Source organism: Cyrtonyx montezumae, unplaced genomic scaffold, assembly GCF_038088225.1.
Source record: "Cyrtonyx montezumae isolate F1298 unplaced genomic scaffold, pur_monq_1.0 scaffold_8, whole genome shotgun sequence".
In the NCBI taxonomy this organism is placed as follows: Eukaryota; Metazoa; Chordata; class Aves; order Galliformes; family Odontophoridae; genus Cyrtonyx; species Cyrtonyx montezumae.
The window spans coordinates 103,521,119-103,545,087 of NW_027072089.1; the positions used below are offsets into that span (position 1 = coordinate 103,521,119).

At 36.5% G+C, this 23,969-nt stretch overlaps 1 protein-coding gene across 1 annotated transcript in view; it reads right to left on the minus strand.

The window, feature by feature from the left end:
* ANO10 (anoctamin 10) overlaps positions 1-23,969 on the minus strand; it is a 108,562-nt gene that overhangs the window by 80,398 nt on the left and 4,195 nt on the right. Inside the window, exons 5-11 of the mRNA XM_065753198.1 lie at positions 23,738-23,857; positions 20,754-21,323; positions 19,060-19,115; positions 17,733-17,807; positions 16,670-16,852; positions 11,604-11,795; positions 9,082-9,210 (exon numbers count right to left, since the gene is read on the minus strand). Of these exons, the coding sequence (XP_065609270.1) occupies positions 9,082-9,210; positions 11,604-11,795; positions 16,670-16,852; positions 17,733-17,807; positions 19,060-19,115; positions 20,754-21,323; positions 23,738-23,857 (1,325 nt within the window). The remainder of the gene's footprint in view (positions 1-9,081; positions 9,211-11,603; positions 11,796-16,669; positions 16,853-17,732; positions 17,808-19,059; positions 19,116-20,753; positions 21,324-23,737; positions 23,858-23,969) is intronic.

A 23,969-nucleotide genomic window follows, 5' to 3' on the forward strand; every position in this document is an offset into this window, starting at 1 on the left:
CATCCCCTGTTATTTTTCCAGATTGACACTTCTGAAGCATTTGTTAGCATACTGAAGGAATATGCTCTCTTCCTGGAAGACTTCCCGAAGTATGTTCTCCATCATCCTTTCTATTATAGGCATGGCTTAAAAATACAGTACTAAGTACCAAATTATGTTGAATTCATGAGGAAGCACAATTCCAGAAGACACACTCATGACTACTGAAATTTGTGAAGGAATCCACACGTGTTAAAATGTTGCTGTGATCCTTCTAGAAAGTTCGTGTCTTTTAGCTGAGTAGCACCTCATACATTTTGCCCCGTTCCTGCTCCCACCTGGCTGACAGCAAAAGATGACTGATTCCCTTTTTGCTACTGTTGCTGCTCCTAAGAAGAGTTCTTAAAGTACTTCCTATGGCACTGATTCCTCAACCCCCGCTATCATTTCACACCCACGTTGGCAGTGTCTAATTTAGAATTACAAGACCTTACATGGAAAAACACAACTGAAAAAAAAGCGCAGAGTAAAGCTAGAAAAATCCAGGGTAGAACCTACACACGACAATGACTTATTAAGGCAGGATGAACAGTAGTTGCGTAACTTAACTAATTTTTTATTGCAAAATACATGAAGTTCTTTTGAAAAAAGTGGATACGCCATTGTTTATAGACATTGTACACTTCCATACACAGGTCTGGCTATGTCATTTCCAGTCATGAGTAGACCATGGAAAGGTTCACACCACAGATCAACAAAGTGTGGGAATTAATTCTGAGGATACACAACTACAAATTCAGCTATACAAATACAACCTCTCTGTCCTCCCTTGGAATTTGGCCTAGATAAATCAATGATCTGACCTAGCTTTGCCATTTTTTTGCACATAGTGCTTGATCAATCTGTTGAAAAAATTTTGTTTAAAAAAAAAAAAAAACAAACCTTCATTTCAAAATGCAACTAGATTACTTAATAAATAGATGTTAATATGCATTTTCATTTCTATAATACCAGAATGCTAGGAAATACAACCAGTATCTACAAACTCACATAGGTCTAAGAACCTTTTTCGTGTTTGTTTTCATTTATTTTGCCACTAATTAAAAAAATAATAATAATCCAATAATAACAACAAAAGCCACATGAGAGGGCAATAAAAAGAACTGAGATAAAGTTTGATTTTGGAACTAAAAACATTATATGTTAATGTACAACCAGCAAAATTGTCATTTTTTTGACCTCACTGATATGGTTGCAGGAATTTGGTTCAGCAGTGAGCATTTTACAGAATTTTAAACAGACAGATCTATAAAACCCTTCCCCTTTGAGAAGTTGAACCTTTCAATGAGGTGAGAAAAAATCTGAGAGGCAATCTGTTCCCCTGCTAGCAGAATATTAACATATCTAAAATATCTGACATCTTTACTTTCAAACTAAACCTACAATTTCAACAACAATTTGAAAAGTACAGTTTAAACAAAGCACATAGAAATTTGAGATCATTTTTAGTTTTTAAATGTTGTCAAATAAACTGAAGGATCAGTACACTACATTTTTTCGACTGCAGTAACCTTCAGAAACTTCCAGCAGTTGTTTTTTAACCAATGCTACTCTGCAACTTCCAATAACTTCTCACTTGGTTTCAGCTTGAAATTAAACATCAAAAACTGTCTTTATGGCTCAGAATTGCAAATCTAGGAATAAATGGACTTGCAGTGGCTTACCTGTCTAATATAAAATATAAAAATAAAATGATCATTTTGTGAAGTATTAAAAATGAAAGCATACACTTTTTTTTTTTTTAAGACTTTCAGATTTGATTTCCTATGCATATTAAGCTGTTCACTGCTGAGAAATTCTCAAATGGAAACAATATGTTAATTAAAATCACCAGTGGCTTGGATTAACCTTTTTTAACATGCAGAATTAGTAACAACGCAGAATTATTTTACGTATGCAGACGTCAATGGACCAAATAATGTAACAATTTACATAAAGTACATTTTTCCATTAGTCTTTCTACATCTTCCTATTTTCATCACAATAGCAGGCACAGATGGGTGCTGGCTATAATATCTGTGTTACTAGAATAAAATGTCTGATGAGTAAGCTTACTAAGTATTTTCCTAAAAAAGATCTGTAAAGCTATCAGTGTTTTACAGCTTATCATTAAATATTTCAGAAAAAGAACCATATATATAGCTTTCCAATTAATATTTATTCAGATGTAATATTTTTTTCCTGCAGTTAACTTCTTCACGTCAAATCCAACTGTCAGTCAGGAGTTCATTCAATCCACACATCAAATACCTACCAGTAAATAGGATTTATATTTGTACCTGAATACTAACAAAGTACTCAAGTTGAAAATAAAGTAGCAGTATTCCAACTTGACCCTATAAATGAAACACCCTCAAGCAGTATACATGCATGCATACAAGTATGCATTAGTAGTATGAAAAGGATATACTGGCACAGAAAAGCAGAAGCTAGCAGATAAGCAAATATCTGAAGACTATTGCTGAAAAGTTTCAGCAGCAAGAAAGCTAAGTGCTGTCCAAGTGCCTTCAGAATTGTTCACTAATTTTATCTGATTAAAGAGCAAATACACTGAGGACAAAGAAACAATACCCATTGCACTGAAAATCCGGATGAGGCCAACAGGAGAAGCACCAAGCTTACAGGTTTGAAGAACCTAGAATATGAAGGAACTGGCTCTGCTTAACTTAGGAAACAGAAGGCTTTAGGTGGGAGGGAGTATCTAACCAGTCTTCTTCTACCTAACAGGTAGTTTTGGAGAAGGTGGAGCTGCTCTCTTCACAACAATGTGCAGTAAAAGGACAAGAAGCCTTGGACCACAAGCTGCTTCAGAGGGCTTTTGCCTTGCTATAAGAAAAAAAAATGTCTTTGCCATAAGTACAATCAAATATTGGAAGAGGTTTCCCAGATAAGCGTGGACTTTCCTGTGGGAATATTGCCTCGGGGCTCAGCTCATTCCAAAGCTGGTAAAAAAATCAGACTCCTGACCATGAAACCCTGTAGGAGATGATCAAGAAAGGAAGAAATGAAGAAACAAGGGATGTAGTGAAGGATTCTTGGGTGCCTCACAGTCGGGCATTGCTTTGTTATGTGCATATTGATAAGAATTCACTAAACACTTGCTGCTGTTTAGCAGGATAGTCAACCAATGAGCTGTTAGTGGAAAAGTACTGTCAGTAAGCATAAAGGTGTAAGAAGAGACACTGTTCACAATAAAAAAAATATTTTCCTCCGACTCCTTGTCTAAACCCAGATGTCTATGTGGTCTCCCTGCCACACCTTCCTTCACTGTAAGTATTCAAGTTTTAGCTTAGCTACCTTATCTAGGTTCCTGCTTTCAGCAGAACATTGCACCAAATAACCCCCAGAGGTCCCTTCCAATATAGATTACTACATGATTTCCTATGTGACACTCTGCAGCTACTCTTTTAAACTAGTCTGTCACAAACATAGAAATGATTTTGGGAAAAAAAAAACATTTTATGCACAGCTGTTTTGCTTGACCTCGAATTCCATTAGTGTCGATGGATATATATCTGTATACACAATTTCAGCACATTTTTCTCCACTTTTTTTCCAATTTCTTTACTACATGAAGTTGGCCAATATATGAGCATATTTTATACAACTGCTGAATCCCATCCTCCTGAATCCCCCATAAAAAGAAGTTATTTGCTTCACACATGTGGAAGGCTACAATAGAGAACCATGTCTCAGTCCCACCCTGCCACAATGCTATTCACATATTTTATTTCTAAGAAATATGCCATCCAATACAGTACCTTAAAAAAATAAAATAAATGACTTTTAAAAATCAGCATCGCAGGGGTTGGAAGGGACCTCAAGAGATCATCAAGTCCAACCCCCCTGCTAAAGCAGGTACCCTACAGTAAGTTGCACAGGTAGGCAATCCAGAGGGGTCTTGAATATCTTCACAGAAGGAGATAATTATGCACCCCAAGATACCACTGGCCTCCTAGGCTGCAAGGGCACACTGCTGGCTCATGGCCAACCTGCTGTCCACCAGAACATCCAGGTCCTTCTCTACAGAGCTCCTTTCCAGCAGGTTAGCCCCTCAACTGTACTGATGTGTGCGGTTATTCTTCCCCAGGTGCAGGACTCTACACCTGCCTTAGTTAAACCTCATCAGATTCCTCCCCACCCAACTCTCCAGTCTGTCCAGGTCTTGTTGAATGGTAGCACAGCCTTCAGGTGTGTCAGCCAATCCTCCCTTTATCACCAGAAGAAACACACTGCACTGAAATTCGTTTCAAAACATGTCAGGATTTTTTCTGTTTGTTTTCTAAGACTATTGAGACTGACAAGCTACATAAAACCTATTTAAGAAGTAGATTCAAAATATCTTCAGTTGTAGTCAGGATGCAATGTGTACCAACTCCTTCTGTTATCTTGTAAGAAAACTATGATGCTACATAGAACCAGATAATAAACATTCTTTCTCATCTACCAGAATCCAAACTACTTGGCTCTGGTAGTGTTAACCAGGTTCTTTGGTATATTACTTCAGAAACAACTGCCAACTTCACTGCTGAGACAATTGAGCGTTAGAGTAATCACATTAAGAGCATTCAGAAAAAGCTTCTACTGCACACTAGGAGACCTTTAATGAAGAAACACAATCAAATTGAACTCTAGAGAAAAGCAGGTGTATCAGACAACTCTCAACAACTCTGATTTTGGATTAAACAGAACATCACTAACTTTTCAGCTTTGTTAATAAACTATGATTCCAGATTTTTACTCTTTGACAAATGGGCTCTCAGATCTTCTTTACAGAGTATTAAAAATAAACCTTAAGAAAGGGATAATTCCCCTAACTCTACTGCTCACCTCTTAAAGAAGTTAGAAGCTTCCCAAAGCTCATAAAGATACACTTCAAGCCTTATGAGGACTCTATGAAATCAAATCACTATGACCCAAATGTTTATTAAGCCATATTTACCACAAATATTTTAGCTCTATCATTACACTACAATCCTGATTTTTATCTATACCCGAAGTAATTGCATTTTTCCTAAAATCATATTTGTAAACTATAAAATTGTATTTTATATTACAGCCATCAAAGTGGCCCTCTGTTACTCCTGAGCATTTCCAAACTCACCCCCAAATGCCTTTGTGTAATGTAAAACAACCAGATTACATTCACTTCTGCATAAGTTTTCCATTTGAGTGCTAGATATAAAATGAGTAACTTTTGGAGTTTTGCACATTGGTGCAAATATTTTACAGCCACTGTTTCAAAAAACTCCTATTAACCATTTAAAACAAAAACAAAACACAACCACTCTACTACTAAGTGTTGGACATATAACTGATTACTGGAACTCAGCTTTCAGAGTAGACCCGAAAGCAGTTTCATTATCATTCTTCTTTTTAATTTACACATTCATAAATTTTATGTAGTCACCATGAATAAAGCTCTTCATCATTGATTTTCAAAGTAAAAACAAAAAGTGTTGCTGAATTGTGGTTATATCCTGTTTTAACCCATGCCCTCAGCAAATCACCAAATTTCTTGTGATTTTTTTTTCCCCTCAATCCTGTATAAGTTATTGGCAACTGGGAAACAATTTCACAAGAGCACAGTCATTTACTTGCTCAGAGTTCCTTACTTGCACAGGTAGTTCACAATGAAAATATGCATCTATAGTAGAGCCTGAAGAACTAAACCAACTATGTAACTAAACTCTTATAAAAGGATGTTAATAAGGGACTGTTGTTTCCTACTTTAAGGACAGGTATCTAATTCTTTGTTTGAAAACTGCACTTCCTTCACTCACTTAGCATCCATCCATAAGTAAAAGAGGGGAGTTTCATGCTCCAGGTTCAAACTATGTTGCCATGGAAGCAGATGTTGGATTGATGAAAATAGGTCAACTGTTCAAAAAGGAAAATCACTGTTTTAATACTCCAATATTATTAAATGTTATTTTAATGCTTAGTATTATTTATTAACATCTGCATATTGATTTATTATATTTAATTAGCACTTGCTTTGGAGATACAATATGTATTCCCACAAAATGTAGGCAGCAGTAGAATCAGTGCTGTTAATGAAAAATTATTTCACATAAACCTGTTAAGAGCTTGGTATAGAATGTTCATAAGAATACCAAACATTCTTCTTCACATCTGTACTGAGTCAAATCTTTCCACATAACCATATTTTCATGTGAAAGAACTTTAGTAGCATTGTTAAAAACACTGACATTTTTTGAGAAAAAATAAAATTCAGGTCATCGCTACCATCTATGCTTAGCTTGGTAAGAACAGCACATTCTCTGTTTAGCTTTGCATCAAACCAGGTATAAATATTCAACTGGAGTCTCAAAGACTTACATCTGATAAAAATATTAAATGACAGCTAAGATTTAAGTAGGTTACCCCATCCACCGAACACATGAAGGGATATGTAGCCTACAAAAAAGTAAGTTTCTTGTATTCCTTAACATCTTCACACTGCCTGCCAAACTGTTAATGTAGCACAAATACACCATAAAATTCCCACCTCCATCTGGAGCAAACACCAGAAAGTAAAATAACTCATCTGTATCATTCTTCTGCACAAAATCTCTACTAGGTGATCTAAAGAGCTCTTTTGTTGACAATCTGGCACAAGCAACAGAATTTTTTCCTATCCTGACAGTGATGTACTTAAAAAGCACCAAGTCTGTATTAGAGGCTTTGTGTAATGCATTCTCCTTCTGCATTGTTTCTACAACTAACGTGCCCAATAATTTTTAATAATATAGAAAAAGTGCAAGGGAATAGTGTCAATAACATGAGATTTGCATTCCTTTCCTAGGTTAGGAATCTTCCTCTAGGTGAAGCAAGATTTACAGGAGAGATTCCACGGTGCTCAAGTTCCATAAATTTAATCCAGCAGAAACATACAGCACTACTATAAAGGGCAACACTGCCTTCCACACAGCACTGTTTCTGCCCTTCTCCCTTTCACCAGTAAACTGGATCAGACAGCTCTGTCAAATCAGTTTCCCGATCTGATTCATCATGCACCAGATAAAAGAAAGTGCCAGTGTAACAGATTAAATAGATACTCAGGAAGAGAAGGCAAAAATATACCATCTCCTTAAGCTACCAAAAGTCATGCTGCTGCTGAAACCGACTGCAGACCCACAGCACCTAGTCATTCTCCCTTCCTTCCTCTACCTTTTGAAATCAGGATTTTAACTTGAAATACATTCAACGTAACTACTGATAACAAAACATTACTGTAACTGAGAACATCTGTCCACACAATGGAAACTGCCTTCAACAGAAGGAAAAATTATACTTGTTGGAGTCACTTTTGTAATTTTACATATAGATATATTTAGAGTGTCTTTCACTTTGGAGAACTCTTCCAAATGATACTTTTGTACCTGCTGTTATAAATCTTGCAAAATTGTATGACTCATGCTACTCTAACTCTTCAGAAAACAAACCTGTGAAAGTGTGAAATATTGTTTAAAGAACACTGCAAGACTGTCCCTCAGGAGACTGCAAAAGTTTTAAATTTCAAATGCATCAGTTTTGGCATTGTTCATAACCAACAATATTTAAAAAGTCATATGGCTTGTTAGGCTGCAGACTTTTTCATATTCCTCAGACAGTGAATAGTTTATAACAGCAGAAAAACAGCAGAAAAAATTAAACCAGCACACTGAAGTATTAAGCACACTGGGTACCTACAATTAAAACTATTTTTTAAATGTATTTTTGCTGACAAGCACACTATTAAGTATATTTTTTTCCTAATAAGAAAATGAAAAGTTGACTTCTCTATAACCAAATGGTTCCCTTTACTCTCTGACTCAGCTAGCATTATCCTCCGTTTGTCCATTCATACAATGTAGTTTGCTCTAGATGAGTAGCCTTGTCCAAGTTGTTTTTTGATATAAAAACATTCTTGTTTTCTCTCCTTTCAGTATTAATTTATCTTTTCTCTTCAGACTTCCTTCCTTTCATTTATTCCTTTGTTTTATTCCCCTTTCCTTCAGATTTATAGATAATGTGTTTGAGATACACTGTTAAAAAGAAATCCCAAGAGCTACCTAATTAGAACACAGGAATTGCACAATGGTACAGGATCACATATAAGCAGAATTAAATTGAGGGATAAAAAATTCTTCTATTCTCCTATGGCCTATCAAGAAACAGAGGCCTGCTCAGAGACCAGATGGACATTAAAATTTAACTCTGGTTACGTTTAGTTGCACAGTTTTTGTGGTATTACCTCTCTGGATATACTATCCAGCAATCAACTAATCAGAACACTGCATTTAAATTGTCTGATTAGTTTCACATTAAAACATTTCACTGAGGCTAATGTCAATGTTCACACATGCATAATAGAAAATAAATCTATCAGGTTGTCTGTAGACTTCAGAAAACTGGTTGATGTGTGATTAATATCTAGAGTTAACGGCAAACTTTAAGCAAGCGCATAACTCACTGCATAACCCACAATGTCTATAACAGCCACAGAGAAGCATTATAGAGGCTATACCTCAATAAAGCAATCCAACAACTATACACAGACAACACAAAAAAAAAATAACCCAACTTCCTAAAAGCTAAGATAACATTGTTTTAAAATTATTTAAATTTCTTGCATTGTAAGAAATTTCCAATAGAATGATAAATAAGGACAACGATCTACAATCTGTTACAATAAAAATGGCCAGTAATCTGCCTGAAAAGAAACTTAAATGTGTACTACATAGAATTAGGAAAATACAAAATTAAAACGGTCTCATAATCACTAGTACTTAGTCCTTGCACATCCTTGCTTCAGATAAGCCATTATGGGAAACATTCATAAAAATGAAGAATGTATTGTGAAAGTATAGCAACAACATTCACAGTACATGAAAGCACAGAAAATAAAAAGCATGAGTTTTGACACTTATTTGACAGGGAAAGCTTTTAAATCCTTTTAAAATAAGAAAAAATCTACTTACTGGTATAGTTTCCACTGTTCTTCATGTTGCTTCCTACTAAAACATATATCTGAACACTGTTTGAAGTCAGACTTACCTCTACCAATGCCACAGTCAGAACAAGGTCCATTTTTGAGTCCGGGAAAAGGGCATTCACTTGTGGAGACATTCCAATCAGTATGCAGTTAGTAACTACTGATATTACACTCATAGTTTCAAAAGCCAACTGAAATGAGACACAAACAGATTTATAGTCATGACAGTTATCTCTGATTCACCAGTCCAAAAAGTGCTCTATATTTTCTCTCTCTCTATTAAATCCTCGGAAGACCTCTACTTAAAACTTGTTGTTGTTGTTGTTCCATCATTTGACTTCTATGATGTAGACTTAATTTGGTAAGTCATCTAGATGATGTCAACCATAAAAACAGGCAACAACACGACCACAACAAGGCTTGTAATACCACAAAGCACACCTGGCAAATCTGAATTTTTCCGTAATCTAATGTATCTGTGCATATGTGTATTTAAAGACCAGTAACATCCTAGATGAAGGTAATATCAAATCCCTTCCTGAAAAAAAATCAGAACAATCCTCAAGGGAAAAATAAATAAATAAATCAGACAAAAAAACATGTCCAGAAAAGCAATCTTAACCTTGGTATCTTTGTGACTCAATCTGAATGCACAAAAGATTGTGTATTGTTCTACAGTTAAACTCTTGCACATGTATTGCTTTCAAATTAAAAGAAAAACAGCAAAACTAACTGTCCCAGCACTCCAGTTTTGTTTTGTCCATGTGTTAAGCGATCAGAAAATGTAGGGATGGTTCAGAATTTTTCTATCTAAAATACCAGTTTTTCAAGCTGAATGCAGTTGTTGAATTTACTGAAAGAAAGGCTTACATGTAAGCGCATGCAACTTTGAGAAGCTCTTATGTATAAAGTTCCCACAAATGCCTGAAAATATAGTATGTCAATTACTTTGGCAATACGATTACTTATTCCAATAACTCATTCTCCTGGAATGAGAAAAGCTGATATGGAAAAGCAGCAATTATTACAATGAATTAGCAGAAGTAACTTTCTCCTTGACAGTAAGCTGTTGACTCAGCTCACATTACAAAATAATTCCAGTATTTCTTTAACAGAAATATTTCAGCCAGTGCTCTAAATTCCCATGTAAAACAGATTACTAAAATCAAACAAACTACTAGTTTATTCTGTCCTTTGTCCTCACCATGCATCAACAGAAAACTTAAACTAGACTACAGATCATCTCCTAGACCTTTCCTCCAGCGTGCTTCACATCGCTGTTACAGAAAACTTACATATTTTGATATGACTGACTATCCTTCTTCCTGAGTTTGGAGGACTCCTTCAGAGCTTTTACTGATCAGAATCAGTTTACTAACAGTCTACTCATAGGTTCATAAGGTTGGAAAGGACCGACAAGATCATCTAGTCCAACCATCCTCCTATCACTATCCCTACCCAACTACTAAATCAAATCCCTTAGCACCTCATCTAAACGCTTCTTGAACAGCGCTAGGGATGGTGCCTCAACCACCTCCCCAGGCAGGCCATTCCAGTGCCTGACCACTCTTTCAGAGAAAAAATGTTTCCTCAGGTCTAATCTAAATCTTCCCCGGCGCAACTTGTGGCCATTCCCTCTCGTCCTGTCGTTATTTATCAGGGAGAAGAGGCCCACCCCCTCCTCACCACAACCCCCCTTCAGGAAGTGGTAGAGTGCAATAAGGTCTCCTCTGAGCCTCCTCTTCTCCAGGCTAAACAATCCCAGCTCCCTCAGCCGCTCCTCATAAGACTTGTGCTCCAGGCCCCTCACCAGTTTTGTTGCCCTTCTCTGAACACGCTCCAGGGCCTCAATGTCCTTCTTGTAGTGAGGGGCCCAAAACTGAACACAGTACTCGAGGTGCGGCCACACCAGAGCTGAGTACAGGGGGATGATCACCTCCCTGCTCCTGCTACTCAGGAGGTCCCAAACGAGCTGGTGCTAGCACCATCACATCAGTAAACAACTGGGGTCATAAAATCCTCAATCAACTTCTAGCGTGAATCTGTAGGTTATAATTTAGATTACTAAAACTGTAGTAGATTACACCTCTATAGGAGCGTACAGCCTCTACACACAGACTTCAGCTATTTTAAAATTAGTCAGCTTGAGTACCAGTAACCATGAGAGCACAACACAGCCAAGCGTGACCCAAGATTTTAAGTACCTACCTATCATTCTTCAATTTTCTGAAACTACATGAGATGAGCTACATGCTTCTGAGATTGCACCAGATGTTACCTGTTCCAGAATACTTTCGCTATCAATTACTAGGCAGTACCTGGCAGCTTTGCTTTGCTGTATTGCAACAGAATCACAACGTATATGCATACAAGGACTAACAAAAGGATTGGCATTCTTTTCAAAGGCAACTGAAAATTACACATGGTTGAAAACCTCACAAAATGTACTACAGTGGGATAGTATCATAAGATACTGAAGATGACAACATACCTACTAAAAAGCAGTTGATGGTGAAATGCATAGCTGTGATAAATTTGGTGAAACATCATTTACATTAATTAAAAAGAAACAAACAAAGATTACCTGCCAAACACCGATATTTGCTGTAGGTTCTGCAAATGGACGCTTGTAAACTCTACACATCTTTAAGGCATCAGAATATATCTCTGTGATGTTGTTTAACACTGCAAAGACAGCAGCCAGTGGATAAACACATGAGAAAAGACTGACATAGCCAAACTGTAAAAATAACTCCAAGTAATCATCGAAAGTACCCTGGAAAACAGAGGGAAAAATTAAAAAAAAAAAAGAACAACTTTTACCCACAAAAATACAGGAATATGTGGAATTAATAATAAAGCAATTAATAATACAGCTATAAACATAGTTCTTCACGTCAAATCATCTGTTTGGGGATGACCAGCAGTAGGAAAAAAATACATCCTCTCAAGTAATTTTTAAAATAATAAATTTTATAAATTATTAAAAACATCTTAATACGGGGAGGCCAAGGTTTTTCCTTTTGCCTAATGCACTTTCTGTAATGTTCACTTATCCTTATTACGTGAAGTGTATGAGGTAATTGTATTAACAGATTCACTCTAAGTTCCTGACTATCCCAGTAAAACAGCATCACTCATGTAAACAGGCAGAACATTTTCCTCACAATCTCTTATAAAATAGGCCTAGAATTTCAGACTGTCTAGGAAAGACCTAACCAGAAACATAGGTTTTTAAATAGGGAACTCTTTTCTAATATTGCTGTGCATCTATTTCAAATGAGTAGGTCAGAATTAATTGCCTTCTTGAAGGCTAAAATAACAAAGTGTAGCACTGGCATCTGAAAGGAGCAATTAATGCAAACAAAAAGCCCTATTCTGGCAAATCTGCAATCCATCCATCTCCTTATTTTTGAATCAAGAATTCGGGTACTTGAATGCTGATTAAGTATTCATATGTTGGTTTTTATATATATTTACATACTAATTTTGTTGTATTAATAATAGTTTTCTATGATTGCAGCAATTATTCATGAAAATGAAGAATAAGCCAATAATTTCTAAAGAAAAAGGACTGATTTTGTTCAGTGTGTTCTCTGAACAAAGGGTGATGAAATATCATAAACTACTTAAACTAGGATACAGCTATTTTGTATTCATCCAGACCCACACATTTTCTTCTCTCTCAAAATGAAATAAACAAAACAACAAAATTAACAATAAAGACCAGACAGTAACAGAGATTATTACAGGAAATACAACATTAGACTTGGTTCCATGCATCATAAACATGATTGTCTAACCGTTTTGCTGATGACAGTAAAACCAACTGCCACTTCTAGCACCTATTGCTCTTGTTCTAACAAACACGCAGTAGAAGCCAGCAAGCTCAGAAATCAACATGGGCCACTAATTAGCTACATTCCTCATTAAAGCTCATTTTTATGCCTCACATACGGCTAGGTCTGCTCTGCAGACTAGACTGTAAGGAGCTATGTAACAATTTAAAATCACTGAGATCTTTTCCACAGAGATTTCAAGTACGAACTCTGAATTTTAGCAAGATCTTCCTTAGGGACATTTCTGCAGCATCACTCACTGGAGTGGCAGTCACACATTTGCCCCTGCTATCAGTTACATGTTTCAAGCAAGGAGCAGTGTGTCCCTTTATAATCCTCCTCCCAATAACTGTACAGCATTTCCACTGCTTTCTTCTCATTTTCTTCCTCATTACCTACTGACCTTTCAGCACAGCAGTCTGAAAATAAAATAAGCATTTACCTTTTCCCTACTTAATTTACAACACTTTATGAAGGAAATATCTGACAAGATGTTAAAAAAAAAATCCAACTGTATTATTATCACTACTATCAAACCACCTGCTGCCCTAGCCACAGGAGCAGCACAACCTACGACATCAAGGAAACGGAATCAACAAAGCAACTCAGGATTCAAAATGAACCAGGAGTGAAACAGGGGTGAAATAGACTACATGATGAAGCTTTTATGCTTCGTATCAGGTGAAGGGTTGAAGAGACACAAAAAAGGGTTTGGAGGAGAAAGCAAGGAGGGCAAATATAAAAATGAGAATTAAATATTAGAGTACGTGAAGAAAGGAAAAGGAAAGAAGAGCCTGAAACACAGAATTCTGTCAACACTCCTGCTGAACTACTCAGTTACTAAACATAGTCAAATGCCTCCCCCTTGTGACAGATGTAATTTTAGAAATACTCTTTTATGCTGACAGCTCAACACTTAGGAACAAACAAGCAGTATAGTACTGTGTATTCATAAACATAGAACAATTAAAATGTTTAGATTAAAATTAAAATCTAAGGCCTTGAATACACAGCTTATTGAACTGAAATTGAGGCTAGAAGCAGGCAACTCATAGGCAAAGTCATGACCCCACAACTGACCTATTGTTTCCCCTTGGAAAATTATTCAAGGTATGACCACACAACAGGTGCAGATACATCTGATATGCAAGAAGCACTGGTCAGCATGATTCAGACACCACACTGGCATTGTATGTGCCAGCTCAGAACTACAAGTCAGATAAGGTCTAGGAGGCAGAGCTTATTTGGTCAGGCAAGTCAATGCCTGCTGCCAATTCATAGCCCTTAGACCTGTGCTGGCATGTTTTTAGGCTCCTTGATGGATCACGCTGATTTCCCAGTTCGGACACTAACTCAGGCATATCTGCTGTGGTCTCCTCTGTAAGACAGGCATGCTCTCTGTCAAACTACCTCACCATACATAGTGACAAATATCAACACACCCAGTGGAACATTCATGCAGTTTTTCAACTGCATAGGTAGTACTTCTTCCATTTTCCAGTTCATGGTACTCCCACATTTCAAAATAAATTTCTAACTCAGCTGTTCTCTACCTTTTACATAAAAAGTACATTATCTACATCTAATTCTTACTGTGTAAAGGCATAAAGCATTAAAACCCTTGTGATTTGTGTTTGCAGCATTTGATGCAGCAAGCTGTCAGACACTCTGTAAGGCCTTAACATGTTGACTCCTTTAGAATACCGAGTAATGAACTGCACAACATGTGTTAAATACAGCGAAACAAATCAATCAAATTCAAATCAAAATTAAAGTATGATAGAGAAATAATATACTAAGCAAGACCTATTTCAAGAAAATTTACCAGCTTAAGGTAATAAGGTGATATAAATATATCTTAAATCTTAGTGGATTGTGAGAAGGAAATCCTAAAAACAACACAGATAAAACTGATAATCTGATGCTGTCTTGTTTGCCATGAGCTTACTGACTGTGAAGCCATCAGAAACTGAACTAGGAAGACAGCATGAATGCCAAAGCTGTATTTTCAAGAAGCAAGAGCTTCCAGTAGTAGTACTGGCCTGAAGAGTTGGTCTCTTGCCTGCTTCCATTTCTTGACCCAGGCAAAAATACTGTCATAGGCTATAGCTTAATTGACAGTTTAAACTAGTATCAGTGCAAAAACAGAAACACCTTTTCATCTTTTCCCCACACCACGCTACTTATCCTTGTACCTTGGAAACTGGGGGCATGTTACATGCATCCCCCTTTCTATGATAATACTGGTTTAGGCAGCTCCTTATGCAGTTGTTTCTTTCCCACTCCCCTGTGCCAGCAGCATAACTATTTACACACCTTATCAGATCCAGTGCACCACAAAGCTGCACAAATCGATGACGCTGAAAATAAGCTGCTGGGCCAAACAGTCAGAATTATTTAGGTTGCATTGGCTAATGTACTTATCAACTAATTCTTACAGTAGTTCGCTGTTGTCTCTGTGAATGATGACTGCCAAACCCAACACAAGAGATGGTCAGAAATATAGCTGGTATTAGTAGGAAGAGAGAAATGCAGAAGATAGCAAGTATAGCAGTTGGGGCTGTTCCAGGACTGCATTGTCCTGGAACATTTACGGGACCAAGCCAGAAGGTGTAAACAGGCTCCAAAGAACAAGAAATCTCTACTGAGTGTTACACTTAGAGAAATAAAGAAGCAGAAACAGTGGGCAGGGAGAATGACAACTAAATTGGGCATCCTTAAGAAAACAGGAGTACCTGTTTTTCACTGGAAGTCTTTCACTAGAAGAAACAAGCACATTTCTGCTGCTTGTTCCTTGTTTGTTTGTTTGGTCCTAGCCTTACTACTAGGGCTAAAAATAACTCAAAAGACAACAAATGGTATAAAAAGATGACTGTTTCAAGCATAATGAAAGGCTTATGCTCTGAGCATAGTAACCCATCTTTTCCCCCCACCACCCTAAATTTTAATAGTTTTAAACAGCCTCCATTTCTTTCCTTTAAAACCTTGACACTTGTATGTTCCCATTCCCACAGCTGAAACTGATGAATTATTTTTGCAGTTATTTTTCAGCTGGATTAGTTTTTTTACCTGATTCACTGCACCTTTGTATGAAGAGTTTAGCACAATCAACAAACAGAATAAGAGAAGGAATATATTCTGAACAAGGAAATTTCTAAACTAGATCTGGCCTCCCAGAAGTGTAGAAAAAATATACTCTCAACCTTCAGCAGAATAACACTACATAATCATTGCTTCAATTAGGCAGGTAGTGCTACTGATAAGAATACAGGTTTCTAATTTTAACAGTGTTCCAACTAGTATAATACCTATTAGTAAAACAGAACACGTTTTGTGCAAGTCCGTTAATATTCTTAGAAAAGAAACTCTATCTTCCCTACCTTGTACCTGGTAAGCATCAAAAGTTCCAACACATAAGAATAGAATCTAGACACCAGGGTTTCCCTTATGAGATATAATTTGGGCACTAGGAGTCTACAAGTGTAGCTTATCCCCCAGTGAATTGACAAAAATCGTCTGTTTCAAAAGCAACAATTGCTATCACATTTTATAATGAGAAACAAGCAATTCCTAACTCTGTTCTGCTCTTTTGTTTCTTAAAAAAAAATAAAATTATGACTTGCTATGAGGACAAAATATACTTATTATGTATTCAAAGTTCCTTCTGAAACAAAACAGCTATTTCTACTCTAATGTATTGTGTTGCAGCTAACTACAACTTAGTTCACTTTTGACAACAGAGTCCACTTTTTAGCAGCATATAATCTAACAAACTATGTGTCCAAACAGTATATGAGTATATTCAATGTACCAAATAGGTGCCCATTTCTTTTTCCAAGTTCACTTGTTCACCCAATGACAGCTCTGTCCCTGTTTTCAGAGAATGTGTGTGCTTCTTCATCTTCTTCACATGTCTCTTCTGAAGCCAGTAAGGAAGCAAAGATTCTGCAAACTGATTGAGGATCTGTGACGTTATCAACAGAGTGGCCAAGCTCTAAAAAAGAACAATGATAATAATGAATAGACCTGCAATAAGTCTATGATCATTTCCAATTTTGTGTGTTCTGTTAACATTGCAAATTGTTTCACTACAGCAAAAGCAGGCCAGTAATAACAAAACTAGAAATAACAAGCAAGAAGCATTGCTGCTGTAGTTCCCACTCATTGCAATGTGCTGAAAAGAACTAAATAGGTCTTAAGGTATTTAACTATTTTGTGGATCTTCATGTGTCTTGGAAACAGTATAGAAAGTTCAAAGAAGGCTAAAGACAAACACTTAGCATACATCATTTATCACTAACATAGCTAAACAATGGTCTTTTAAAAGAAATACTTTTGATACTTCCAAAGAATTATTTTAAAATAATAAAAGTTTCTTCAATCATAGGAATAATTACTTTTACTTAACTTTCATGCATTGAGTTCAAGCAATATTAACAAAAGAAAGCTGATTTAAAATACCAATGACAAATTATTTTTGCTTTTATTTATTTTCAGTTTCTTACTGTGATAATAAACCTACTAATACTCCTATCCTCGAGAGCCTCTCAGTAAGAACACCGTTAAGAAAAGCACTTTCTAATGTAAAGAAAGAAGGAAATGAAAATTCTCCAGCCTCGTCTGTTTGAGGGAGTAATCAATTTCTTTTTCTCATCCACAAGGAGAAAGAATAATTGCTCTACACTACTCTGTTATAATTCTGCAACTGTGCAAGATGAATTGAAATATGGGAGCTGTATTTATAAGAAAATACAAACTTGACAACAACAATACACACGCATATATTTAGAAAAACAACTGAAAAATAAGTCTTATTTCAAGCAATCCTTCATTTTCCTAGATGCATCATGGTTTTTAACATTCAAGTAACTCACCTGTCTCAGAAGTTTCATATCAAACAGCACAAAAGCAATGTAGAAGAGTGATGCAAAACAATTCAAGAAGTTGAACTGAAAGCAAAAATATCTGTTGTTATTATGCAGGCAGAAATTCATGGCCTGAGAAAAAAATGCAGAGTATCATCTAACAGTTACCACGACTAAATAGCTTCCACACAAACCGCCCACTAAAAGAAATTTATTGATCTCATATATTTTATATTATTCATTTTATTTATTTTATTTTTTATTATTTTCTATTTTACTATTATCTATTATTACATTTAATTGTTTTATTATTTATATTTATATTATATATATATATCATATATTCACTTACATGACCAAAAATAATTTTGATCCTACTCAGATTTTCATTAAACTACTTTAATGCCTTCCTAAAGCACAATATACAATGAGTTCCGCACTGAAGTTATGAAAGGTGAACACTTCAAGCACCTGTCACCTTCTACTTAACTTCCCCAATTTGGCACTGATATTAGTTCAGGGTGATGCCTTCTTTGAAATAAAACTTTTAACAACATATATTTGTTGGAAGACATCTCTTTAGATAGGTATAAGTGTTCCTTGATTGATGTTAGCTTTACGTTTAACCAGTTCAAGAGGTTTCATGACCAAGAAAAATATTCCCTACTACTAAAATGAGAAATAAATCACAGTACTGTACCTGAAAAACCATAATCAAGCACTGAAGTAGAAGAAAACTTTTCTCAAGATTTACAGAAAAGTCTTTTAGAATCAAAACAAGCACCTAATCCTCTTCTATACAGTTTCTACTATATACCTACAAATGCAAAAGCAACTTAACTCAGCGGCCCAAGGTAAATATAACAGTATATACTATTAGCTGTACACAAGCAGAATAATGGACATGTACATCCAGTCTCCTCTGATCAGTTGGCTGAATGTTAGTACAAATGCAAGTTAATGTGGGAACTTCTTAAAATAAAGTTGAAGTGTTGCAAAAACCAAAAGGAACACTTCCCAGTTCATGCCAGGACCACATCAATCAAGAGAAAAACTTACATATCCAGAATCATAATGAAAGAACAATCAATTCAAAAACAACAAACCTGTGCAATATAAAACAAGATATCTATACAGCCTAGCAGTCACAGAAGCACAGAACTGTAGGGGTTGGAAGGGTCAGATCATTGAGTCCAACCCTCCTGCCAAAGAAGCTCCCTAGATGAACTGAACACTGAACAACATAGAAAGTCAAGGAAGGAATGCTGGGAAAACACTACTGAAACACATAACAAGCTCCCTTTTTAATTAATCTTTTACTCCTCATACTACTTACCACTAAAACCTTCAGGATTAAATGATTCTGATAAGAAGACTCCAGTCTGTGATTTTCTAAAATATCAACAAAATTCCTCATTAGTAAACAGCAGAAGCACATACAAAGTACTAAACATTGTTATAAAAAATATTAACATTTTTTTCCACCAAGAAATAATTTTAGTAGTAGTATATGAGGAGCAGTTCCCCCAGTAACTTACGGCAAAGATAATTTATACTGTACCAGTTCCTCACTTGATCTATTATGCCAATCTGATACACAATGTTGACAGTACATTTTGGGCTACAACTCTGCCATTTTTCCTACTGCAAAGGTTCTATTTTTGTCAACGTCTTTCTTTCTTTGGGGAGCTGTTTTTTAATGAAAATAAACAACAATTACTCTTAACACTCAACAAAATGTGACAAGTCATTTTTCCTTTGGCTGAAATCAAATGCAAAATTAACTGGAAGACATTTCGAAAAATTAACAATACTGGATCTAATTTAAAACTACTTAAAGTTCAGAGAAATACTCCTATCCATCTCCAATTACTTTAGATCAGGACATAAGTTGTAAAGCAAGTCTGAAGTACACGAAGTTTAACAGATGCATTACTAATTTTAAAACTAAGATTTTCAGTTCTCACATAATGCACTGTCAGAAGCTGATGGCTGAGGAACAGTGTTTAAGTGAGAAGGAAAGGGAATTGAATTGGAGATCTCCCATTTACTTTTGTTATTATGTCAAACTTTTAAAGTCCTGGTTAAGTGGTAACTAAATGAAAAGGCAGCACATTAGGAGGAGCTATGTCAACACAGCTAAAACAAGAGGCTGTCACCTACAAACCTTGTTCAGGGCAGAAGAGTAGGCCTGATGTGTGGAATATGCAAGTAAGTGGAATTTTAACTCTCACTTAATTATCAGTTCTCACGATAAATGGGTGTAAAAACACCCTGGACTGTCAGTTCAGAGACTGAGTCAGTGGTTCTACAAGCATTTTTTTTTTTACTAGCAGCAATGGCAATGCACAGATCCTGCAACTTCTGAGGTTGCCAGCCCCACACTCAGATTATTTCCTATGCCCTGCCAGTTCAGCTGCTTAAGTCAGATCTTAGCTGAAAATATGTCAGATGGGAGACAGTCAGATGAGCTCCTCATCCTCATCCTTTTCTGTGAGTGTCCAAAGGAAAATATTTTGATAGGAATGTGAAATCTCAATCTTCATTATACATATAATATGCACAGACATTACTGTAGGAGAATTTCGTTAATATTTTTAGTTTTTATTATTATTATTATCTTAGTGCCTCTGTCCTCTGCAATGATGTATCAGAGCACAAAGATGTACTTATCAAACTCAGGTGATGGATGCCAGAACAGTCACCTATGCAGTTTACCTCTAATCTCCTACCCTAACAATCTCACCTCCTTCCTGGGGCCAGCACTATGACTAATGTAGCCTAAGAAAGAGCTGATTCAGAGAAGGGATATTTCGGCACCAGAGAGAGGTTGAAGAGGAAGGCATGATCATCCCATCTGCTAGACTCAGACCAAATTAAATCAAGCATGAACCTGCAGTCTTGTAACATTCTGAATAAATGAAAGAAGTGAAAATGGCCAACTCTTTTTATCCCATAGTAAAATAAGACCTAAACATTTGTGATTCTAAATTATAATGCAAAAATAAGCATAACAAATAATTTTCTTACCCCATGATGTTAAGAATTCTGCAGCATACCTATAGATACGGTTCATAATTTCAATAACGACAGCATATATGATACTGGGCACATACAGCATCAAGCTGCTGAAGGTGGACTTATTCTCCTCATGATAATCCAGAGCCCACTGTTCCAAGTCAAAGTAAATCATCATCACGTACAGTGAGAAGTAGAGGCAAAGGCACACAAACGGTACCGACACCAGATAAATGCGTAACTGTCTCTTAATACTTGAGTACACCGGTTCCTCCTTCCCAGTGACAGGATTGATACCCAAAACACCGTGGAAACCTGGCCTTGGTTCTTCAAACTGCCGCTTCATCAACAGCGTCCCCCAGCGGTATGTCATCACACAGCAAATCCGCTTCCAAACTTCCAGGATCACAGTGGACCACAGCAGGTTGAATGTGGCAAACATCACGTATTTGTCATAATCTTCCCATGCAAACACATAATAAGGAATTCCAATGACAGCCATTGGAATCAATGCAAACGTGAAATACTCTAAGAAGCCAAAGTAGAGAGCAATAGTTTCACCAAAGTAGGAGCGTATCTCATCTGCACAGAAAAACAAATCAATTAAGATACTTAATCAGTATCATAAATATCAAACTCGAATGCAAAGTAATCCCTTGGCCCAAATTTTAGCTGCCTAATCTGTTCTTTCATTTCTCCCTCTCCTACATTCCAAAACCATAGAAGGTCATTTGTGTTAAGTTATATAAATACATGCATATATTCACATTGTAGGGAAGCCAAATGTCTCAATACCTACAGTACCTAAAGGAAAAGAAAGACCAGGGTTCTTAAATACAGAGCCTATAAATGAACAGCCAGGACGGCACCTAAGTTTTTTATACCAAGTGACACCTGACTTCTGAAATTCTCAGTAGCATATGCAGACCTGGGAACCAGATTTGTTTCAGTTTGCACAGCGTCAAAAGAACTAGATGCACTCCGCCACCCCTCACTGAACTAAAGGAAGAGATGGAAAGATGTACTGAATTCTTAATGACATCTACAAATGCACCGAGGCTGAGATATTCTCTTTAGTAGACAATCGATACATGAAATGCACAATCATTCTCACTGAGGTTGTCTGCTCAAGTGTTCTAAAGGTTTGGAAAGCGTAGTTATGACAGATGCACTATCCTCATGGAAGATAAGATTTCACTTAAGTTCCTACTAACAAAAAAATTGAAGAGTGTTATCCACCATAATCTAGAAATGACATCAGTTATTAAGATTTAGAAATAACTAGCATACCAAGTTTAGAGTGCTAAAATCTGTTTTAATCTTTGTCTCCCTGGAAGAACAGCCCCTTTATATTTGTGTACCACTGCAATGTATTCACCTGCATAATAAAATATCATGGCCTCCTAACTGACACTGTACATGTACTCTCCATAAAAGCTAGTGCTTGAAAAGCTCACGTGCAAAGTCAGAACATTCTTATGGCATACAGATTACAGAAAACTGCAGCAGAAATTCGTAGCTGCCAGTCAGATCAGTCTCTGAAAGCCAAAGGGAAAGGCAAACAAATTGAAGAATCAGTATACCAAGATCTTCCTCAATTAATCAAAAATTTATTATTAAATGAGTTTGAGCAGTCCACTAGCACCATTTCACACCCCACATGCACAACATAAAAGAGAACCTTAAATTAGTACATATAAAACAGGGTTTGTGGGATTTACTTTGAGATTTTGTGTGTATTTGATGTTATTAATAAAGAACCTCTCCTGTATAAACAAGAGAAAAATCAAGAGCAGAATCCTCTAACAGTTGTCAGGAGACAGGAATTGAGCCAGATTCTTAACTTCTTTAGTTCAGGGAAGAATCTCAAGTAGTTGCTGACCAAGAGACTATTAATCAGACAAGCTTTTCTTTTTTTCCTTTTTCATATAAAGTTTACAGCATTAGAATTCAGAACTTAACTCTCCTCATTGGCAGATTAAAACTTGTTTTCATTTTAAACTTGCTCAGTGTATATAATCCACTCAACTGAATCTAGCAACCAACTACTCACACTTTTGAAACACCTACAAACCAAATTAGCTTTGTGAATGCCAGACACTGAGGAGATTTCCTACCAAAAGGAAGTTTGAAAATAAATAGCTTTGGCTTGGTCCACTACTGATTTGCTGACAGGTAAGGAGACTTCTGTTAAAAGCAGACTGCTAGAACTGTACTGACACTGAATCTGCAGACTAAGCCACCCCTTTCATGTCTTGAACTCCTTCAAGGGGCTACCTAGTGAATGCAAGAAGAGAAAAATAACAACTGCCCAAACAGCAATGGGCCAAATTTTAAAGCTCAATATTATAAGAGATGATCACAGGGCATTTGAACTGCAAGCTCATCCTGCTCTGCTTGGACCAAAGGCCCAGATGGCACAGAACTACAGCCACAAGAAAGAAAATCATTAAGAATCAAGGAACAGCAGCCTACACGTTCTCTCAGGCTTCAGCTTCACTCCAAAAAAGTTGCACTGCTAGTCATTACAGCAGAAGATTAACCCACAGACACTTTAGAATCAGGAAGAATTTGATGAAGTGACCTTGACTGCACAGGTCAGCAAATCCAAAAAGGTTGTAGTCAAGGAACCACATACAAAGTATCTTCTCGGTTCAGAGAGAAGTAACAGCAAGTCTAAGTGAACTTCAGTCCACAATGACCAACAAAGCAACTTGGGCAGAAAGGTAACATTAGAGAAGGTGAACTGCAGCAAGAAGCTGGGAAGGTGACAAGGTAAACTATTTGTGAAACAGGGAGGTGACAAGGTAAATTACTAGTGACAACTTACTTCTAGTTACAATACTTACTTTCTACACATGACTATCATTTTTATAGAGGCTAAATAATGGAGTAGTAGTTGGGAAGGACCTTTGGTCTGTTCACACTAACAGAAAAGAAAAATCCTCCAGAAGAAACCTTGCACTTTATTTGTAGCACAGTAAGTGTTCACATACCTAAAGGCTGATAGCCAATTTTGACTCGGCCATACCACGTGTGTCGGAGCTTTTTCAATTCTTCTCTGTCATGGAGTGGGAAAATCTGAACTAGAATGCCATTGGTCAATAATCTTCTCACTAGAAGGAAAAAGAAGTATTAATACTCTCTCCGAAGATAAGAAAGTTGATGTGAGCAAATGGGTTACATTACAAACTTAAACCTGAAGTTTTCTTGAATTTTCTTAGGTGA